Source organism: Amphiura filiformis, chromosome 6 (assembly GCF_039555335.1).
Source record: "Amphiura filiformis chromosome 6, Afil_fr2py, whole genome shotgun sequence".
NCBI lineage: Eukaryota > Metazoa > Echinodermata > Ophiuroidea > Amphilepidida > Amphiuridae > Amphiura > Amphiura filiformis.
In genome coordinates this window covers 68,081,411-68,105,844 of record NC_092633.1, presented here as the reverse complement: position 1 = coordinate 68,105,844, position 24,434 = coordinate 68,081,411, and the positions used below count along the sequence as shown (strand labels likewise).

Genomic DNA, 24,434 nt, shown 5'->3' with positions numbered 1-24,434 from the left:
TAGGGTGGTTGCATGCGTCTATTAAACAAACTGGGTGATTCTTTTGAAGTCAGAAAATATAGGGCTGCTTGAAAGCTTTCATATGTAGCTGAGAATGTTTAGTTTATATATTTAGAAGCTTTATCTTTATTCATCATATTTACAAAAAAATAACAAATTGTTAGGGATTGCCTTAAAACCCAAACACTGGTTGACCGCCGGCACTGAGACAGAACTAGCAATTGGGCCTGGTTTATATTGTTTGGAACAATAGCGATTAAACTGCTGGTTCTACCAAGGTGCTGGTGATTAACTAGCAGTTGATTTTGAAGCTATTCTCCTTACACTTAAAACAGAGGCAACCATTAATTAAACATGGATGTTTCTGTATATTGAGAAGTTCTTTCAATTTGCAATTCAATACCTCATCTATCCCATTCCAATTGTATTTGAACAAGAAATGGCTATTTGAATGACAATAGGACAACTTTTAGAAGATACTTTCATCAACATCACTTTATATTTATAGATTATGACTGAATATGATTTTGTTGTTGAAAAATCAGTTGTTGTGAGAGGGAAAAATAAAGGGTTAGTGCATTGGTTTTTGTCATTTGCTGATTTGCACGTCAACAAAATCATATCAGTCGTGAATCTCATGCATATTTCAAAAACCATCATTGTAAAGGTATTTTGTTATAAATGTATCCAAAGTAACGAAAAGTCCATCATTGGCGGTCCAGAATTGTTGACCAAGCCTGTTAGTGCTGTGTAGATGTGCGTGCATAATACAGAAACACAAATTCGCATTGGTGTATTGACAAAAACCAATGCAGGTATGAAAGGTGGGCTGCTATTGGTTCCTAGCTTCATGAATATCAATACCATTTGTGAATGACCAATAATGAACATTCTCTTATCTGTCACACATGCTCAGAATGTCTTGACAGATATTCTCTTCAAATGGGAACATGTATCAAAGGAGCAGTAATGGTTAGCACCTGTATCCATTTAGCCCTATGCCTACACACCGCATCTTAGTTGTGGGAATATTAGGGCATTCAGCTGTAAAGATGCTTTTCAACTTGTCCTTAGTTTGATTACACTATTGTTCATGATACCACAAATAGATACTGATTGATAGCAGTGAAGTTAACATTTATATACAAGTGTAGCCCATAGCTCGGGAAGCTAACAGGCCACACAGCAAGCGGTGTACATAATATTCCAGGCAGATTTATTACATAGTTATCCTAAGGCCAATCTAAATATTTTCTTGCCTAGTTTGCTCTTATTATTATATCCCATCCCATTTACCAGTCATTATCTGCGGTGGATGATTTTTTTCAGCTTAATTGGTAGCGGACACCATGGGGCGCTTTGGACTAAGAATGACTGGGGACAACTGGGGACTACCACTGCAATGTTGTTTAGTATATCCCATTTATGTAATTAGTTTGGGAATTTGCTTGTTGGGTTTTGCAGTACCATAAATAAGACTATACTCTCAGGCAGTAATTGGCAAGATGTAAAACTATTACTTGAAATTATCAAAATGGGTACCAATCTTTATGGTTTGTGATAGGATTATGATGATTATGACCTTGGAACAATGTGTCCAAGGTCAACCAGTATCACTGAGGGTCACTTGAGTAGGATAGGATCATCCTGGACCGGGAAATAAGACTATACTCTCAGGCAATAATTGGCAAGGTGTAAAACTATTACTTGAAATTATCAAAATGGGTACCAATCTTTATGGTTTGTGATAGGATTATGATGATTATGACCTTGGAATATTGTATCCAAGGTCAACCAGTATCACTGAGGGTTACTTGAGTAGGATAGGATCATCCTGTTTCAGGGCCACTCATTTTCAAGGTCACTCATTAGACAAGGACAAACAAGTCCTGTAACGCATTTCTCAGGTCACCAAGTCCTGAGAAACAAAGATCTAGGACATAAAAGGTTGAGATTTAAGGAAATGATTGGAGCAAGTTGAAAGAAGTAAATGATCTTTATTTGTTAGAATGAACTTTCTAGAAGGGAACAAATAAATGAAAACAAAAAATGGTAACAAACAAAAAAAGCAAAAATGCCACCAGAGACTTAATACGAATATGATATATTTAATGGCAATCTTACTCATTTGCTGATCATGGTCAGAAAACAAACTTGGGATAGTATGGAATGAAAGGAAATTTACAGGCTGAGAGCAATTAAAGATGAAAATGAAAAGCGCAAAATCTCTAGAGTGTTAATTAGCTGTGGCCAGAGTATTAATCATCCTGTGAAGCGAAACAATTACACTTCAAAAGATTTGGAGGATTTACAAGAAGTATCAAATTTAGTTTAAGAAATAATTTCACTTGAAAAATGTGTCTGATTTGTTGAAGTGCTATCAAATATACCTTAAGGAGATGTGGTCTAGATGTAATTAAATGTAGAGCATTAGGTATCCTCAAGTTTAGTCAAGATTGGGACCTGGGGATTGGGATACATGGTTTAATTAAGAAAGCCTGCCTGAGGAACTCCTCGAGCCTTACATCGGCCATGTGATTGATGATGTAAGAAAGTCGGCTAGATTGGGCTGAATTCATTGGTGCTTTATCCCCCCTGAAGGGGATTGCCTTGTCAATATGTATGGTCAAGATAGCACTGGACTAGGCCTGGATATGACAGGCTATAGGCAATAACCAATTGCAGACTCGCCCTGGCGGGCTCAAGTGGCTGCTTCCCAGCCATTTGCAATCCACATGCTGTTCGAGGGTATTGCGATCAGAGTAACTGAGCCAGTTGTAGGTCAAGACAGCTTAGGTTCCACCCTGCAAAAGTAGATCATCTTTTATCCGGCCCTGATCAATCCGATGACTTACTAGTTTTATAATTAATTTGTGGTTTGATTTCATGTTCAGGTCACTGTATTAAGAGTCAATTTCATATTGCATTGGCTATATCTGATAAGTGATGTATTCAATCCATATCTCATCTGATGGCATGTATGTAATACACGATTATAAGTTTTAGTACAGGACATAGTATTGGATCATTTTTTATGGGTGCAAAATGGGAGTACATGAATTTGATTGATTGAATGATTTTGAAATTTATTTGATTTAACAATAAAAAGATAACAATATTGCACAAAATTTTGTACATCTTAAAAAGTACATTATAAAAACACATTAAAATTAAAAGATTCCCAACAAAATGTTGTTAAAACAGGATCACCCAATGAAAGTCATTTATAAATAATAACTTATTTTCAATAGGGTCCATGATTTGTGAAACATTTCAAAGCAGTTCCCAACAGCTCGTTTTAATCGTTTAACCTTTTCAAGCGAATACCTTCAGCATTGAATTTTTCATGATATGATGATAGTGGGTGAATTGAGGTTCTTGAACTTTAGTCAAGAAAAATGAGATTAATTTGACTTACAGAAGTGTGATTATCTGGTTTGATTTAGAGCCAAAGGGTTCTTATTTATTTAATATAAGACTTGGCAAAGATTAGGTTATACTGCAGAGGGAGGATGAACATGATGAATGGCAAGGTAAGAAAATGATGGTGTACACCACCTGAAGGAAATCAGCAAAGGGAGAGCACACTAACTCAAAAATGTCAGTAGCAGACCTGTATTTAAGTTTTTTAACAAATAATTGTTTCATCATAAAAAGACCAAAACTAAAGGGGATGATACCCCTTGTACCCCTTTAACCTATCCCCTGATTCTTCATTACTAATTCTTCTGATTACTAAAAGTAGGACAAATCCGGAGAATAGCGGGGAACGTAAGTTTCTATTGGGCACAATTAATCTCTCTCTTTTTTTTTTTTGGATAATGGTCTCAATAGAAACACACTATTTGAGACACTGTCTTCACAATGGAAATCATAATAGATTTTGGCCTCCATTTAAGTGGATGTAAAGTTGCTCCTTATATACTACATGTAACTGCTAATCTGTCTGTTGGTAAAAACAAAATTGTGTTTCATGCTTTTTCAGTCTGTATGGGATATGGTGTGATGGGCAATGTTATGCAACTTTGTGCCAAGCTATTTGCATATTCATGAATATTAATGAGCTAATGTGCATATTTATTTTGTCTCAAAGGCGATAGATCCGCTCTGCTATGCAGCAGTCAGTGGTTATCAATGTTGGTGGGTGATTGAGCATGATGAGTTCTGTTGCTGCATATTTATATGTTCATTTGCATATTTGTAAGAAATGCTGTTGTTTGAACTAATTTGACAGTACATACACTTATGTAACCTGGGTGATACAATACACATATTCTATTCTATTCCAGAACAAATCCATCCAGGGACAGAATAAGACCTGATGGATTTCTTAAATAATCTTTTATCATGTACACTAGATAATGAGATCTCAATCATGATGAGTGAGTGCTAGTTACAAGATAAATATACTCCGGTAAATTTAGCAAAATATAGTGCAGCACTGTACATAGCGTAACTAGATTGACATTAGCTAAGCTTGTCAAATGAATGTCAAATAAAAACTAATTGGAATCAATATTACAACAGAAGATATCGATTAGACTTACTTGGGCAGATGTGATGAGTGAATCAATAGAGGCAAACAAGACGGACAACAGACTCTTATTAAGATCTGATTAGAGTTAGCAGATTACTAATTAAAGTTTTCAGTTCAATTCACATAACTAGCTCGCTTTACTAGCTCTATTTAGTTCATCCAGGTTGAATGATGATCTATCGACTACTAGCCATCCACTAAATCATTAACTCCTTTTATATGCCAATTAATGAAGGTGAAATTGTACTTGTGGATTCTAATGAAAATCTGAGGGGTCAAAACTAGAAATAGATAGATCTATGCAATAAACCAACCACAATGGTAGTAACAATTGACATGGTAGCCATGTTGAAACCTTGGATAAATGACAATTGAATCACCTGTTTGAATTGTGTTATTAAATTTTTCACTGGAATTCATCTTTGTGGACACTATTTTTATGACTCAGTATTGCATAGGGTTAGGCCAATATGAAGAACTGTTTTGGTGCTAAATTAGACCCTGAGAGTATTCTTGTAAGGGGGCTAAGTCAGGATTGTTGATTTGTTTTAAAATTAAAAATAAATCAAAAACATCAATTTTTTATAATTTAAATCATAATTTATTTAAAAAACCCAACCATATAACATTGTCTAGTCATCAAAATAAAATACATGTATTGTGATGTAAAATCCTTAGAAAAATCCCAACTGGTAAGTCCACAAAGGGGTATCATAAAGAACATCAAAAATAGGCTATTAATGCAGATGATTATTTAACCAAAACAGCATTAAATTCTCCATAATAAATAAAAAAGGAAAAAAAAGAGAGAGAAAAAAAAGAGAATGATTTAAATCAGTGATTTTTGTGTGATTAAATTGCCATTTAAATCAAGGAACCCTGTGTGCAACATTTTTGAGCAAGTGTTCAAGTGTAAGGGGTAGGAAGAAAAAAACTTATAAAAAAGTGAATTCCCTGATTCCCCATCCCGGCATAGATATTGATTGGTGCCTAAATTGCCTTGGGAGATGAGACGAATCATTGATGTAAAGCTTGCATCCTACATGGTCAATAGGCCATTTGTGAATTGCCTTCAGCACCTAGTCAAGTGGAAAATCAACGGACAATTTACGAAGAAGAGGCGGACAATCGTTTTTGCCATAATACGAATTTTGATTGCCCTAATTGGACAATCCATTTCGACACTTTTCATTTGCACAATGACAGACAAAGAGCTTTATTGTGATGCCTAGAATTGGTTCACTTTGTCATGTAACAATAGATTTGTATTTTAATGAGGATGAAACACAATAAAAGGAATTAACTTAAATAATAGAGCCACAATTTTTCTATTTTTGCAAGGCCAAATTTATAGCAAAAAGTGTTTGTATTTGGTAGCGTGCAACTGGATGTTATAAATGCATAATTCAGTTCAAATTATCAAAATAAACAACAAGATACATTAAACCGAGGTTAACATTTAGTGCATTTTTTCAAAATGGAATTTAAACATTACAAACCTGAAAATTATTTCTCTAAAAAAATAAATAATACACATCTTGAAAGCTACTCCTGTATGCTAAACACCTATCAAGTTTTCATTCATTCGTTCTACTTCAGTCATTCACAATTTACAGCATAGTTGTGATCTGGAAGTCCCATTCACGTCTAGAAAATATGGTAATTTCATGTGAACACACATCCTCCCATTGACAGAATTTCCAACCGCTTCTTATGCATTTATTTATTTGACAAATATTCCATGGAATATGGTGCCCAAAATCCGCATTGCCATTGCCACCTTTGTTGGTACTTGGTAGGATGGCTGATTTAATGTTGGTTTGCACATAATATAGGTAATGAATTTGTTTAAGGTGGTACTACGTACACCCCTTGATAAATTTGTGACTATTTTTGCCTTTTTCTCAAAATATAAAAACACACTGGTAACAAAAGTTATGTATTTATAGGGACAAGGAATCCAGTTAATACAATGCAATTTCAGTGACTCAAGACAAGCGGTATGTTATTTATGATAAGAAAAGAGGTACCGCTAGAATGTACCTCATTCCTTAACAACCACTTGTCTTGAATTGCTGAAATTTCAGTGAAGTAATTGGATTCCTTGACCCTATAATATATGTAAGTTTTGTTACCAGTGTGTAGTTATTTTTTGAGAAAAATGCAAAATTGGTCACAAAATTTATCAGGGTGTGTAGTACCACCTTAACATATTTATATTTAAATTCCAACTGTACCACACCTGAATTTGAAAAACAAAAAAAAGTCAATTGCTGTGAATATTTGAAGAAAAAAAGAGTCATTGAATGAGACTTAGAATAGCTTTGTTCAAGATTCCAAGATTGGTAAAGAAAACTAATGACATTCTATGGGTTTGAAAACAAGAAAGATCAGTAATTTGTCTTCATCTTTTAAAAAAGGCATCATTGGGTGACAGTAAACCTAACAAACAAATCAATATAAAAATGAGATGAGAGAAAATTCTTTTTTATCAACTACCTTTGTACCTTTATTGTTATCGCTGACCTGCACTGATATTTTGATTTAACTTGTGCATAATGTACTATTTGCATTATTTATATAATTTGACCTTGTGGGAACTTTTTGATAGAAAGACGTTTGTAGTTAATTGATTTTATGAAGAATTACTGCATCAATGTGACATGTTTACAAAGGCAAAAAATTTAATTATGATAAATGCAATTGAAAAGGTTGTAGAAAAGCGCAACATGGAACAAGCCTGGTTTTACTTACGTAAATGACAAAAGCGCCACCACTCTTACCAATTGCATTTGAGAGATGCTACATTGACGTTTTCCATTATTTGATTAATATAGGCGATGTGATACATCCGAAGTACGATTCCCCCAATTTTTACTCCACTTTTTAGTGCGCAGCCAATTTATATTACAGCAGCACTGAAATAATTTGCCAATATCAGATTGAAAGTATCACATATTAGAATACGCCATATAGGTCACGTCTGGCAAAAATAACACACTTCAACAACACAACTCTACCTCATTATTTTGTTACCATGTTTTTGTGAATAACCAGTTCTAGCTGTAAAAATGTCAGTATCAAAGCCGAGGACAATATGTGGTCATGGAACAAGAGCAATATCGTTTAATTGGTAGAAAGCATGAGTAAGAATGAATTGAGGAACATGATTGAGCATGGTGAAATTGGTACATTCTGATAGTCCAAGTGATGTTAGTGACTTCATTCAAAATTGTTGGTATACAAGTTACGATGACATTGCTATGATGATGGTGATAGTGATGTTTTTAGATTTCTAGCTGGAGAGCATGGATTTGGTGAGGCAGATGATACACTATTCTCTTTTTCACTTGGAATTTTGATGGAGGTTTATTGTTTGTATTTCATCATTTAAGGGCACTTTATCCACTGACCCTAGAAAGAAGGACCTGTGCTGTACCTAACACTAAAAGCATACATGAACAGGTATTCAAGTTGTGAGCAAGGTGCATCAGAATTGTTTTACTTGATTGGGTTGCAGCCATATTATAGAACTTTGTGAGTAATTATCTCCTAACGACTCCCCAATACACCTGGGTGGAGCAGTGCAAACAACATGTAGAGCATGATCTTGTCCTAGCATGAGGCAACTTTAAGGCCCAACTCGGAAAGAAGAAAATGAAATGACAGCATTTCTTATCCATGGTAAGTATAAGGATATAAAAATGCAAATAGAGAATGGGGGAGGGGACTCAACCTAATCATAGTTGCACTCACTGCACACATTTTGAAGGGAAGGCTGTGTATTTACTATTTAGAGAAGAAGAGTCTTGTTTTGAGACCCAGCTGTGTCTCTATCGCCTGATATTACATGGTAGATAGCATTATTTTCCACTGAGATGTTCTACACAAAATTAATGCCATCTCTGTGTTATATCAGGAGATGGAGACGTGGCTGTGATGTGTCTCAAAATTATACTTTTATTCTAATTCTTAAACAGATCACCTGTAAAAACATGTTCACATGGATGCAAGATATCGCAGGGTGCCGATGCGCGAGATCACTGTTTGCATACCATGTTACGCACAGTGTAAACAATACACACAAATGCGTAGTTCAATATCCATTGATATTGTCTCATATAACACGGTCCAAAACCAATGAAATTTAAAGGAAATAGAATTTAAAAGGAAATAGAATTTAAAAGGAAAAAGAATTTAAAAGGAAAAAGGATAACTTTTTAAGAATGAAGGTTATAATTTAAAGAAAACAAGTAACTGGCAACAATATTGCAAAATGCTGACTGGAATGCTTTGTAGCAGTTATTTTCTGCTACATGTTGGGAACTGTGATCAGTGTGTGTATTGTTGCTAGGAAACGATCAACTTCATTGCATAATCTTTGTTCATAATATATGTCGCTCTTTCTTTTACTAAATGTTGTATTATAACGGAAGAAAACAATCTAGTATCAATGTGAAAATAAGAGTGTCTGGGGAAAAATAACACTCTGCATCATATCCTGTGTCATATTTAGTGTTTTGCATCTTACCTGATGGAGATAACACTCTTAGTCAAAGTGAGCTTATTTTTGGAACAGAAGGCCTGCAATTTGATGGAATTTGATACAGTTTTGTGCATCGTTATCTTTTGTGAATTGTTTTTAAATACTTACGTAGACTTAAGTATGTTTTAGTGGAGGATTGAATTCCGGTATGGTGCTATATTGAATAAGCCGATGTGAAAACACTTTAAAGTGTGTAAGTGTTGCATTATGCATGCTAGCCTCAGATGTTACATCGTCTCTAATTGGGATGTTTTTGCCTCTGTCTCTCACTCAACAACACCAATAGATGTGTGAATAGAAAAGAAAGGCAGCGCTTTATGTATACATACCAACACACTACTATACCAGGAGCCAGCGGATCTAGGGCTTCATCATACTGGCCTAGTTATGCTAATGCCAGAATTTCACTCCTCACTGCTCATTGTTTACCAAACTCTAATTTTTATGGCTTGAAATTTTTCTGTTGATTCTTGAGAGAGAAAGTTGTCTCTTTTCCCCACTAATCATTTTTGGCTTGTGTCTCAACTCGTTAGTCTGGGAAGAAGAAAATGCAGAATTTGATTATGGACGGAAAAACAACGTCAAGTTGTGATAAGGATGGGTGTATTTACCTGTGTTCATCAAGCGCAAAAATTAAATCAGTTGGCGAAAAAAAGAATCTGATTGGTACCATTGAGCAGTCAGTAGCAGTCATTATCTGTCATAACTCCAGTCATGGCCCCCAGCTTCAGCAGGGAGAAAACAGATAAGCACCTACCAATTGTATAACCACAGGCCACAATCTTGCCAGTCACACACGTTCACTCACGCGCATACAACACTGAGAGTCATCAGCGAATTAATCAGATCAAGGTTTTTCCGTGCCGCCCCGCTCCAAGGGTTTGGGAATGCATAAAACAAGGAAACTTGACTAGGGGGATACAAGCCGGAAAGAGGAGACTGCAATCATTGGAAGTCGTTGGGTGTTACTTAATAGTGTGAATGGCATTGAATTGTGGGTATAATGGCACTTTGCATGGCTGGCAGAGTGGCGGATCATATGAAGATATCTGCTAGAGGGATTTGTAAACTCAGACAAAACTTAAGGAGTACTTCATGTGATATAAGAAGACAATGAGCCCTAAAGTATGTATACACCCCTTAACGTCTACTACACAGCCCCAATCTGATGCTGCTAGTGCGGAGGAGGAACACATCACTATTGGGGTACGTATGCATTCAGCTGGTGCCAATGTCAGTAGTATCTAGAATAGTGCCTGCCACCAAAGTGATTATTGTTTTTTTCATGTTTTATTTTTTGGATTATTCACGGTTTGCATGCCACCAGAGTTGCTGAAAGGACCACTTTAGGAACCTGTTGTTTGCTTCTCTGTCTGCCTGTCTTTCTATCTCCCTCTCTCTCTCTGTCTGTCTCCTTCTCTGTCTGTCTCCCTCTCTGTATTTCTTTGAGAAAAAGTAAAAACTTTTATCTGATACATATAAATGAGATGGCTCATTTTAATGAACTTGTATATTATGTAAGCTTGTCTAAATGTGCAAATTAGCACATTTGTATTTTTTTCATTTCATATATTGCTAAGCAAGAGCATACAAATGCTTCAGATGCATCATTTGCTACTTGGTACTGCTTGGTAGCTCAATTTGCAATATACTTCTGTTTTATCAGATTTTGTGAATTGAATTCCACTACACTGAGTGAATTTTGATAGCAATTAAATTTGGTACAAGCAGTGGCAGTGCCAAGATGGGGATTTTTTCCTCCTAATCTTGGGTGATTTGTCCCCTTACTAACTGGAGAAATATTTTGGGGAAAAAAATGGTGCAGTTAATCAGATTATTCACTCCAGAACCCCTCCCCCTTGGCCAAATCATTATGATGCCACTACTGGATTTGCACACCCAGATTGGTATAATTTGACTTATGTGCTTGACATTTGGATTTTGATCACTTGGAAACAATTTGTTCATCCTAAAAATGAACTTTGATGTAATTATTTCTTGCAGTTCATAAAAGATAGCTACATATCAGAAGTTGACAAAACAAAATAGTGAGAAATCAGCGTAGATCAATCTGACAAGTAGTATTCCAAATCACCCTTATAGACGTTTATACATTATAACAAATAAATTTTTATTTTCATGTGAAGGAAGTATCTAGTGAAATTATTAAAATTCTAAAAATAATTTGCGATCAAATTCAGTGTATGAAAGGCACACTGAGAACTTTTACAATTCATACACTATTATTATAATTAGTCGTGCTCACATTTTGAGTTGCATCTGGTGTAAACTTACACTAAAATTGATAAAAATTCAACAAATATGTTTCCTCCTCCTACTGTGTGTCCACACCTAGCCTACTTCTAGCACTACATCGACCAGTTCCACCAAGCATTCACTTCTAGTCGGCGTAACTATCGGCAACCACTTCCGGTGTTTATGTTGGACCTTTTTCAACCACACAAAATGTAATTTCTTAGCTTCCAACCACAAAAAGGTCAAACTTACACCGGGTGCCAGGCATAGCAGCATCCACATTGCAACGCCTGGCAGAGATTACACCTAGCTTGCTACTCCTGACTTTTGTCAAGGGTAAATCGTTGGATGTATGCCTGGCGGAACTTAAATGCTGACCATCGTTCACACTGCCACTTTTCCTGGCAGCCCCTATCGCTACTCCTAGTAACATCGATAGGATACATCCGACAATGTGAACACAGCTTGGCTAATACCAACTGTTACATTTCTAACCTCCCTTGAGACCAGAGACAAACTATTAATTTTCTTTGACGTAATTGATTGCAAATTATTTTATAGAGTTGCCTAATTGTCATTATTTTTAGGTCAGACAGACATCTGTTCTAATTCTGAATAAAATATGATTATCGTTGATTGTGCAATTGCTCATGGTCTACGTGATTTCAGTCTCGTAAGTTATAGCATATTTTCAACAGGTGTGCAGTATTCACATGTTGGAAAGTAAATTAGGCATGAAGTAGAAATAGCATTTGTTGGAGTAACAGTTACAGTTTTCATACAGTGTGGAGCATTGCATTGCCTGTATGAACCATGGTTGGGGTATGTTAATTTGTTATACCAAACTCACTTTTGAATGTTGAGGATTTGCTACATATATCTGCAGGGCTGGATTTACCATAGGGCCAGATGGGCCCGGGTTGGGGGCCCCCAAAATTGCCCTATGCAGTGTGCATGTTCCATTTAGCCGAAAAACACGATGTTTTGGGCCAAAAATAAAGTACAAAATTGCAAAATTTATTTATTATTTAGCAAAATACAGCTTCAAGTTCGGGGCTAAAATAGTCTAAAATCTAAAAACTTGGCCACTGGAGTGCACATGCTTTCCTCACGGTGCGTTTGGGGGCCTCTAAATTTTGGCCTGGCCCAGGGCCCCCAAAAAGGTAAATCCAGCCCTGTATATCTGTATATACCAGGAGTACATGCCTTAAAATAAGGTTGGATTTTGGGCCAATGTTAGTAAATATATGAGGGCCCTGGATTTATGGGAGACCCTTCAACTATTTGTATACAACAGACCTTTTGAACTTCATAGGTAAGTTAAAAGGTAGGCTTATATTGAAATGTTTGACATTGTACTGCTACAAGTGTAAGTGCATGTATATGCCCAGGAGTAACTATATTTTACCTGCTAGTACTAGTATTACATACATAGAGCACACTATCAATTCAAAATTCCTGAAAACACAAAATGTGAGTTGGTCAGGCCTGTAATTTATAACAGAGGTTTCTTTTTTTTGTTGCTTATATTTTAATTATTTTGCTGTGAAATGTGACAACAAAATGCTTTCAAACCATTATGAGGAAGATACAGAACATCTGGCTATTATAAGTGTGGGTGTGGGAGGGGGGGGGCTTCATGTGTAGGTAGACCAGTTAATGTCAGGTATAACAAACTACATTAAAGTGGTTAATTGCCAGAATTCATTTGTATGAAAAATCTGGCTGTCAGCAAGTCATGTCAAATTCATTTATGGAAGTTAGGTTCCAAATATGCATGATAAGTCATCATATTATGCTATCTTTAGTAGAAATCACACTTGAATGACATGTTTGCTATCTTCAGTAGATAGCATCATATTATGCTATCTTCAGTAGATAGCATCCTATTATGCTATAGCATCATACCGTATTATGCTATAGAATTGCCTCTTTTGCTTCCACAAGGCCATATGAAAGAAAAAATCTGACCGACCGACCTTACCCTTTTGGACCAGTTGTAGTACAACCATCCAATTTTTGTTGCCCTTAATGTGGATATCAAAATTTTAAACAAATGTCATTAAGGTCCACTACTGGTGACATTTCTTCTTTTGTTTCATATGCCTTGCTGCATAAGTTATTAGCATATTCTGTCTAGGATACAGAACCATTGTCCAAGACATCAGCATGATGGTCTTTCTTTGTACGACTAGAAGATGTGACCACAAGTTGCATCATGACTTGAAATCTGTACGACTGGTTACGCATTTTCTCAGCCCGCTCAGATCTAAAAATAATCTTAACCAAAAAGTGACATTTGTTGATTCAAATGCTGTCATGAGTTAATGATTTGTTTTTGACTTTGACTGATGAGGATTTGGCTTTCTGCGGCATTTTGTATTGTTATGTGATGGGGAGTCAGGTAATGCAATTTATGGTGAGAGATGATCAGCCAATTCCAGTTGAAATCCATACACCCCCTATGAAAGGCATGACCTTAATCTTCCACACAGGAAGTGTGGATTTGAGATGGGGTTACCTGAATGGGTGACTCCACTTGAAATCTACACAATTTGTGTGGAAGATAACATCTTCCACAAGGTGTATAGATTTCAAGTAGAATAGCCCAATCACAGATGAAGGTTTGACCCGATGAAGCAAAATGACAACTATGTTGTTAAAAGTCAATTTGTAGATTGTGCATCATGTTGCAAACTTTTGATAAGCTTGATTTTCATAAAAATCAAAATGTGATAGAGAAAGTCTTGCTATTTGAAAACAGCGGCTATAAGAAACAGCAAAGAATGGTTAAATTGGATTCATAACCTCATGCTATGCATGTGATCGGATCATATTTTATTATTTGTAAGCATGTGGATGCAAATGTAGGTAATTAATATATTAGAATTGACAAACAGGCATGCATGATCAATGTGAGTAAGCCGGTGTATTGCATATTAAATGAGAATTAAAACAGTGAATGGAAGATTTTCAATAGTCTTTCAACCCCAATGTTGAAAGGCCAAAGACAAGACTTTGTTGATAAACTCTAAAGCCAATGGCAGTAAGGTCAGAATGTTGGAATAGTTCTACGGTTCATGTGTACTCTTAGCATGCTGATTATGGTTATGCATTATTCATTCATTTTGTCAGTTACAAAGTTCTGGGGGGGGGGGATGGGGTGATGCTGTCGATAGGGCTGTGGACCTTTAATTTTTATTATTGTATATGTAAAGACATACTTTTGTTATGCCTAATCAGGGAGCTGTACTAAATACAGTGAATATTGTAATGAAAACTATAATCCATTCAGAAGGAGAAATAAGTTTTTTAAAATAAGTTTTAAAATCAAACTATCAATAATAACAGCGATTAAATTAACACAAAGCAGCACATATGGCACATCACATTTTCCCCTGAACCCTTCATGTGTACTATTTTTTTTATAAATGCTGTATTATTTTCATTATTATGTGTATTATGTATTCAGCGCCTAGAGGCCGCTTTGTGTGTAATAGTGCGCTTTTAATAAATGTCTTATTATTATTATATTATTATTATATTACTAGGCCTATATGACATACCATACATGCTATGCTCTGTGAACCATTGAGGACAAGATCAGCTCCAAGCATTGGTCAGGCTGGATCCATCTCTGGTGTGCAGATTCAAATGGGGCACTCGGTGCGTATCTTGCATTGCACACTCGCTAGCTATAACACCATGGAAAAGTCTTTACCAAAGACCAAGAGGGTTATTTCAGCTGTTTAGTTAGATTTTATTTTAAGTTATACTAAATAAGTGTATTATTATTATTATTATTATTATTATTATTATTATTATTATTATTATTATTATTATTATTATTATTATTATTATTATGCTTATTATTATTATTATTATTATTATTATTATTATTATTATTATTATTATTATTATTATTATTATTATTATTATTATTATTATTATTATTATGCTCATGACTAGGCATAATTATTTTGTGAACTGTAGCATAAAAAATTGCATTTTTTAACATGTGCAGACTTATAATCTAAACACACACCATCATGAATGTTATTCCACACCTTAGTTCCTCAATGTGGAAGCTGATTCTTCCACCTTTCATCCAGTTTTGTCCAATTTTGACTAGATGGGTAACTTTAGCATGCATACATTCAATAAAAATATATTGAGCACTCAAATAAGATGGTGCTGGACATTGAAGGCACTAAAACACTACAACAGGAAGCTGATTCTTCCACCTTTAATCCAGTTTTGTCCAATTTAAAGATTTCATCAGTAAGTAAAATCCTAGCTAACTATTATGCAGTATCTGGCGAGAATTGGGAAATTGAGCCCTACATATTGATCAGGTGATCAAAACCAAATGAACCAATTAAATAGCAGCCAATCTATTTTTATTCAAGTATGATGTCATTGTAAACCAAACAGTTCCCCATGATTTTTATGGGATAAATCTCCTGGAATATAAAGAAAAACAAAGACCAAGAATAATATGTGAAAACGGCTTGATGAAAGGCTATGTGTAAGATAACAGCCTGTAATGAGTACAGCTTTGTTTACTACAACCATTGCTCTATCATGGATTGAGTTACCAAAGGGTCTTCAGTTTGACATAACTTACTGGTGTACACCTTGGCAGCAATTCAAATCTATAATATTGATACAAGGGAAAACACAGCAACTGCTGTTGGTAGAAAATGAAATATTACACTTATTCAAGACTTATTCAAAAACATAAATATGCACTATTAAAACGGAAAAATAGCATAATATTACCACATTTAAAATGTCAGAATGTGCAAAACAGTGTAGGTCACTTAGTCATTCAATAAGTTGATAAGTATGGAGTGATGCTGTTTTTAAAATGATTGGTCCTTGCATAAAGCTGAGAGCCTGCATAAAGCTGAGGTTTTCCAGCCCTCATTATGCATACATATTAATATCATATTAAACTACAAGTGCTTTGTCACACCTTATCAAGTGTCATACAAAGAAAACGGAAGTGAGTTGTCAATTTATTCTATGTTTACTCAAATTTACAAACATATCTCCCGATTGGCTCTTGATAATATAAACTCTTAAAGTAAGAGAGTACCCTTGTTTGAATTGACAAAGTCTCAAGTATATTGATTTAGGACTTGTCCGCTGTTTGCATGTCCCAAGCGAGAGACCAAACTCTCTGAACAGCTCCATTCATAGAATTCTGCCCAGGTAAACTGGCTGAATCGCGTGCTTGAGTAACATACACTTTTAGAACTGCATGCATTTCAATATAATGTTATTGTATTAAATGTAGGGACTTCAAAATGTGGGGTGATATCCTGTATACTTACTGCAATGTTCAGCGTGTTATCGTTAAAATCTGTAATGATAATTTTGTAATGCAAGGATGAAAGGCAAAAGCGTTAAATAATTTGTGTCTTTGAACATACATGTCAATTTGCCATCTTAACCTGAGCTCAAATGTTTCCTTGCCTGTGTTCATGGTGTTGAAGCCAATAGTTTTTGACAGAGGATGATTTAAGGAAGCCCCATCATGCACTGCAAAAGTGTTATCACTAGAGTTTCAACTGCCACTTTTCTTTTCAAATCCCATTGAATTCTGTGCAAAAGATGTTGTTTAAGAATTAAGGATAATTCACACCTTCTGTAGATAACATAAAATGTGAAATCGACCAGCATTTTGAATGTGTTTTTATTGTAAATATATCAGTCCAAATTCAAATTTAACCATGCACGTCTATGCAGTGTGCGAGCAGTGGTGTCATGGTCACTCACACAGCTGTGATAACCGCAAGTCAACACAGTGGCGTGATGGGTAGTGCTTAAATCATCCTCTGAGTTTTCGACAACCATGTTATGAAACCCACCCATATTCATTGAAACATCCTTGATCTTATTTTATCTAGACCCAGTGCACCTTGTTTAATCTAAGGCATATGTGACGTAACATGGTTTTGTCGCAAACCACTAGGTTTTGTTGCAAAATATGCTAATTTGATAGCTCATTTGCATAAATTTGCATATTTATTTATTTATTTATTTATTTATTTATGTTTTTGGAATTGGATTTTTCCCTCCTCCAGCCTCCTCCTCTAGTTCTTACAATTTTCTTGCATACATTCAGGAATAATAACATGTTCCCAAACTTCTCATGTGTTACCATGTAGGGAAAGTAGACAGCATTGAACTTGATACTGAATACATCACCAATCATTACACAAAGCATTTTCTACATTTATAATATAGCCACAGAGCTTAATGTTCAAGCATCTTCTACATTTTATACAAAAATAAAATATGAACCTGTGACATTATGGATGTTTTACTCAAGCATAACAATTAAACCTTTCATGCATACTCACAAAAAAAGAAGAAAAAAAGAAGAAAAGAAAATACAAAACTGAACATCACATCCACTACTACACCTGAGAGCAGCTTGCTCACTGTTTGTTAGCCATACATGTGGTTGTCATAACAACTTGACAGAATTTGGTTGAAAAAGCTTTTTCTGAATTTGACAAAAATCAATTGTAACCCAAGCTTACTTAAACTGAGTTATGCTGAGATGCTACATTTATCCATGTGTTCCTATCCCATAGGTATACACTACCAGATTCCTATTACTGCCGACCCTAGAGGTACACTGCTGTCCAGATACTTTGTGGTTACTCCTGAGTACCAGTGCAGTACCAATCCGGTACCAGTCTGTGTACCGTGCATGTGTGTACTCAGAGTACTCACACAGAGTTCCAATGAAGTACCCGGGCAGCAGTGTATCTCTGGTTGCAGCAGTAATATATAGGAATCTGACTGTGTAGTATGTATGTACTAAGTAGGCGTTGTAAAGCATACTGATGCATAGGCATACTATTATACTACGTATAGGAATCCTTTTCATGTTAAGCTACCTGCTGCTTGAGTTGTTGCAAAGTGGGAGATGATGAAGCAGTATTTCACATGTTGCAATTACTCACTTATGCAGCTCTAAGCCTGTTGTAAGGCTGGATATAGAGCAGAGTGATCAGTGCCCAATATCTTTATTAGCTCTATTGCTGTATTATGACTTGTAATGTTGTGTAAAAAAACAGTGTAATCTGTTACGAATACGGCAAAGAGCGAAGGAAATCAGGTCTCTACTTATAGCAAAACAATACATAAATAGGAAACAAATCATCAGCAGAGTGCAACACTATCGTAAGTGCAGTAGAATGCAATAGCTGCTATTTGCAACATTTCAATAAATGTACTTACTTTTAAACCAATAACACTAGAAAAAACACACAACTACATGTAAAAGTGATATCTTGGGGTTAGTTTAGTGGCCATTAGGAAAGTATACAGAACATCCACACTACAATGAGCATGATGAGGTGATTGTGCTGGAAACAATGGGTGTTTTACAAAAGGCAGCTATTACATTCTACTGTACTTACGATAGTGTTGCACTCTGCCGACGAAATAAAATAAACAATCTTTCAAGATCGATCAATAGATTAAACAAAATATTTTATACCTGTTTTGTACAAATGCAGAAGAGTCAGATTGCTAATTGGGAGTTGCTCACTCATTAGAGGTTGCATGACTGAACACAAACTTGAACAAATTGTTTTTAAGAAAACAGGAGATTAATTTATAAACTGTACTGAATGGAGAAACTAAAACAATCTGGACTTACACTTGATTTGAAGCTGTAGTCATGACTACTGTAGCAAGAAATACAAATTGACTTGGCAGATCGACACATGATCTTTTACATGGCTTACATACATGCATTGATAAACTAACATAACTTATTTATATCTCATGCAGTCAATCCTTAATCACATTGTAATTGTCTAGCCATTTGTCTCAACTTGTCAACCAAGTAAAGCTGCCACTGCTCTGGTTTGAGTGATGTACCGGTCCGCTTAAGGGCGTACTACACCCATGTATTGGTTTGATTGGTCTAAAAAAATATTTTTCCATTTATAGCTAGTCGATATATGCACGGATCATGTGAAATAAAAAAGATTATGAAAACACATCGTGAAAGTGTAATTTTCACCTATTTGTCTTAAAGTTGACAGGTTGTTAAGGGCGCTTATTTTGTAGCGATCCACGTAGTCTTCTTCACAACCGGTTTCTGCCGTTACTCACACGTATTAGACTCGCTCCCAGTCCTATAGTACGCCTATGTCAATCTTCATAGTGATGGGCGATACCAGCTTTTGTTACCGATTGTCGATCCAGAGCAGTCAGGGAGTGGAGCCAAATTTTTAGAAAAAATAAAATAAAATGAAAAAAAGAATGGCATGGAGCGCGCTTGCATGACATGGGGTTGTCTGAGGGGGATGTTCCCCCCTCAGAAGTAAGAAACTTGTGCAAAATGAAGATCTAATTGAAGCGATTTGGTGGACAATTTTAGCAATTGTTTTAAACATAAATCGGCTAAAGCCCCTTTCTCTTCTCTTCGGGCCAGTCGGCGCTCCCCCTGAATCCGCGCCTGAAATGAGTCGGGATGTGCTTGTTCAGGGGATGCGGGGTACGTGTGGCTGTAGGCCTACCACATTAACGAATTAAACTTACTCTTCGTGGGATTACGAATCGTAAACACAACACAGGTGATAATAAAACCAGTATAGCAAACATCACTTTAATCAACTAGATGCAACAAGTTTACAACTTTCTTTTTAATTAAAGCCTTAATGTACGATCGTTTTAAATTTTTAGATTTTTCTTTTTTCTTCCAAAATGATAAAATAATTAAAAGGCCCATTCAGTGATTTGCTCATCCAGACGATCGTAAAAATCATCAAAATTCAGATTTCGGTACCTTTGTCATTGTCATAGATGTGCATAGCCTATGCGAGTGGTTCAGCCGAAAGACATTTTACACGAATCTGTAATTTAGATACTGATAGTATCTAAATTAGCTACTGTGTATTTGAATGGGGCTTCAACCAGTGGCGTAGCTGGGATTTTTTTCCAGGGGGGGGGAAGCCTGTATGGGGCGGGGGCCCAAATCCACCAAACAAAAATTTAGCCGCCCCGTCCTCAACAGCCCGAAAAGGTTGCCCCAATTTTTTTCCGGTGGTTTGAGAAAGTGAAGAGAGAGAGAGAGAAAAAAGAGATTATAGGTGCTAGCGCCCTAAAAGCAACACATTTTGATATTATATAGTACCATTCTCCCCCCCACTCCTCTCCCTTTTTTCCCTCTCTCTCTCCTTTTCCTCTTTTTTCCTTGAGCTAGGGGGCGGGGGCCCAAATAGCGCCAGGGGGCGGGGCCCAAACAGGCAATTTTGGCAGCTACGCCACTGGCTTCAACTTCGTCAGTATACTGCTGGTTTTTTTCGTTTTTTTGCCAAATTTGTCATTTCAAAAATACCAAATGACAATTTGAATGACTTATCCTTCAAACAATTTTAATTTTTTACACTTGCGCTGGGAACACTGAATGGGTCTTTAATATGCAATCATTATGAAAGTTCCCAATACATTTGGAGGCTAAAAACATTGGAAATTTGCACAAAAACAACATCATAAACTTCACCTCTATCACTCGAAATATCTCGCACATATCACGCATGGTATGCCGCTGAGTATATCCCATAGACAATCCCGGGGACAATCCATTGGAATTAAATCACTATACCACACAATTTATTCGCTACCTGAAGTCCCGGGGGGGGGCACTTCAATATGAAATGGATTATAGGTGTAGGGCTGGCACTTTCGCACTAAGGGGCATTCGGTGAGAGCAAAATTTAAAAAATATGGGGTCATTGGGTGAGAACATGACCTTATTTTTAAATGGAATATTTGGGTGAGAGTCGAAACAGCGCTGCAAAAACCTCAAAATCGAATTTCTAGTTCTAAATGGCTTCAAATTTCATTGTTTTTTTTTTTCAAAATAAGTAACAAAATCAGTGATAAATGAAAGTTGCTGTTCAAATTGAACTTGTAAGGGTCTTTGGGTGACAGATCAAATGGAAAAATCAGGTGGTGGTCCCCCCATTGCATTCTCTAAATTCAGTAAATTTTCATCTTCAACCGTGTAATTGAATGGGATTATTTTGAAATTTTAAAAGCGATTGAAATATCACAAACAAATAGGCCTATGTTAATAAATAATATAAATAGGCCTACAAGCTAAACCGTTGGGGTTCGATAATGAACCCCACAAAACTAACCAAGTAGCGGTAGGCCCTATATGGAAAATGCCATACGGCCGGGCGGTTTCACAAGTTGCCGGCTCGATCATGCCATTCGCCGCCTGGGGAAAATAGGGGTCTTCGGTGACAGAGCATGTGTTTGTAAAAAATATGGGGTCTTTGGGTGACAGCGATCCAGCCCTACAGGCGCGTCACCTCCAAAGTTGCCGAGTGCCCCCCCCCCCCACGGCGTGAAGTCGAGAATGAAAGATTAGAATATTTGCTTATAATTATTTGTTTTAAATTTTCGAATATTTTTGTTTTCAATACGTTTCATAATAATACATTTTATTTTTTCTATATTCTGTCAAAAGTAGCCTACCGGTATCGTATGGCCGATACCAATTAATCGTATCGACCCACAGTTAGACTAAATCCTCCAGTCCTTTCAACATCTAAGGCAACGTGAAGGATTGTGGGTAATATAAAGACGCCGCAATTTAGACTGCTGCCCTCAGTCGTCAACCGTCTGGATTGACGACTGAGAAAACTACGTGGAAAAAAAGTGACGGATTTTGCAACAGGATTCCTGTGGCATAGAGCATGCGCAGTTGTGTCCAAATTGACCTTTTGACCGAGTTTGTTGTTTTAGAAGTTCAGAGCGCGATCTTATCACAGCGGTAGCAGCGGGTACAGCGACGCGGTACACCGGCGCCGCTAGTCAGTCGCGCTACCGCGCACAACCAAAGTCGCATTGAATATTTTTCAGAAGTCCGTCATGATATGGACTGGAAGATTATCAGTCGTCACTACGAAGCATAACAAAGTACATGCACCGCTGTTTGAGGGCGGCAGACATGTTACGCGAAAACGCTGCACAGCGGTCGTGTTGCCGCAAAACGCAAACCGCGTTTGAGCACAATTTTAGGCTGTACCGGTTTACTAAAAATGCTCTATCTCAAAATTGACGGGCATCAGAACATTAAAAATAGCATAATATAACTGATAAGCAATTATTTTAGCAGATAATCGAGAAATTTAAAGTAATTTAAAATTAATTAAGACATATTTGCTTGGTTGATTTTGCCCCAATTTTCGTGATATTACTCTGAAAACACAATGTTTTAAAGTACTTTTTGATAAATTTTGAGATTTTCTGCGTTGAAGTGAAATATTGCAGTTTGATATTCACAGATGTCCTTTTCTAAAACCACAAACCTGATGTTGTTACTAGGTGTTTCCTTTTTGTTATACATTTTCTAAAAACACCCTTTTTTGTTTTGCAACTTTGCGCTGCTTTTCAGCCCGATACGCGCGAGCCTAGCACAAGTCAATGCGAAGTAGGCCTATACTTTTTTTTTTTTTTTAATGGAAAACGCATAGGCCTAGGTTTTATTTTTGTTATTAGAGTAAACAGCTTTAATATGTTCTGAATTTATTGTTTGTCTAATGTGATAATAAATTAACACCAACATACTTTTGAACATCAATAAAAACGGGGTTTTTTTGCACGAAGGCGCTTAGAGTGGCCCGCCGGTGATAGGCCTACAGCACAGGAATCCAAGTAAATTAAAGATTCTTTTGTGTCACATGCATCACATTGTTTTGCCGTTTTTGTTATTATTGTAATTGTTTGATTTGTCGTTATTTTATTTTAATATTAGCCTAAATTTGTATTTTTAATTATTTTTTACTATCAAACAAGTGCAAAATGTTTAAAACATCCACAGTAAGGAAAATTAATTAATATTGAGTCATAATTACCGGGCATAATTATAAGGTCACGATAAAAAACACTTTGTAGGCATAGCCTAGATGTAAATAACATGTATTTCTTATTAGACTTTATGCATAAGTTCAACAATACTTCATGGAGTTGTTCTTGTCCCGGGTTCTGGTATTATAATAAAGATGAAGAAAGTTTAAAACTCCAAAAGAGTACATTAATATTAAAAGATCATTTAAGGCCTATGCCTACAGTTGTTTTCTTCCTCAGCATAGCCTATATTATTAATTAGGCCTACTTTCTCTTCTGTTCTTTTTTTATCATTTTCCCAGCTTTCACTGCATTGCACCTTTATTTTACTTTATGTTATGTTAATGCACCTTGCTTTTACTTTATTATAATATGATGCTATACAAATCCAGCCAGCCTTGTATGATTTATTTTCATATTTCTTTTTTCTTCTGTATTTGTGATATTTTACAGGCATCGGAGAATGATAATCCATGAAAAAGCCTGAAATGTTTGATCAAGGGAAATTAGGCGAAAAACTGGCTGAAATTAAATGCGAAAAAAGCGGACAAAAACCCTCCTAAATTCAGGTTTAAATTTGAATATTGTCATGCCTGATTTTAATATGGCTTTAGTTCATATTTCTTTTTCATGTTTAATTTTTACTTCCGCATTCCTGCATGCAATCTTAATTTCATCTTCCAGTCTCCTTTAACATGTTTAAAGCCCGCCCCCCCCCCCCCAACTCAACACAAAAGGTGACAACCGTGAGAGTTACCAAATTGTGCGGAAAAGGGGTCATTTTTTTTACCAGTAGCAAGGACCACGAAATTGGCAAAATAAGGGGTATTTAATTTGCACTGTCCGTGAAATTTGATAGTGAAATCAGCAAAATAGGGGCATTTAATTTGCACTGTCTGCGAAATTTGGATAAAAGGGGTACTTGAGAAAATCCAGAAATTTTATGTCAATTTTTTTAGTGTCATTGATAAGGGGTGTTTGAAATTCTAATAATTGAAAAGGAGTGTTTGAAATTCTGGTCATTGAAAAAAGGGGTTGTTTTTGGCCAAATTTTGTCCTCGATTTTGCATGAAAAAGGGGGTAAATTTGATGAAAAATCATTGCAAAGTCAAGTGGGCCTTTGAAAGATTTGGTAACTCTCATGGTTGTCAACTTTTTGTGTTGAGTTGGGGGCCGGGGTTTAAAGACTAATTATTCATA

At 36.1% G+C, this 24,434-nt stretch overlaps 1 protein-coding gene across 3 annotated transcripts in view; it reads left to right on the top strand.

Moving 5' to 3' along the window:
• LOC140155905 (diacylglycerol kinase delta-like) overlaps positions 1-24,434 on the top strand; it is a 204,334-nt gene that overhangs the window by 60,316 nt on the left and 119,584 nt on the right. Inside the window, exon 1 of one of the 3 annotated variants that reach the window (XM_072178913.1) lies at positions 10,197-10,289. The exons of the other annotated variants lie outside the window; for them this stretch is intronic. Coding sequence (XP_072035014.1) covers positions 10,197-10,289 — 93 coding nt within the window. Of the gene's footprint in view, positions 1-10,196; positions 10,290-24,434 lie in introns of those variants that run through there. 3 annotated transcript variants of the gene reach the window in all.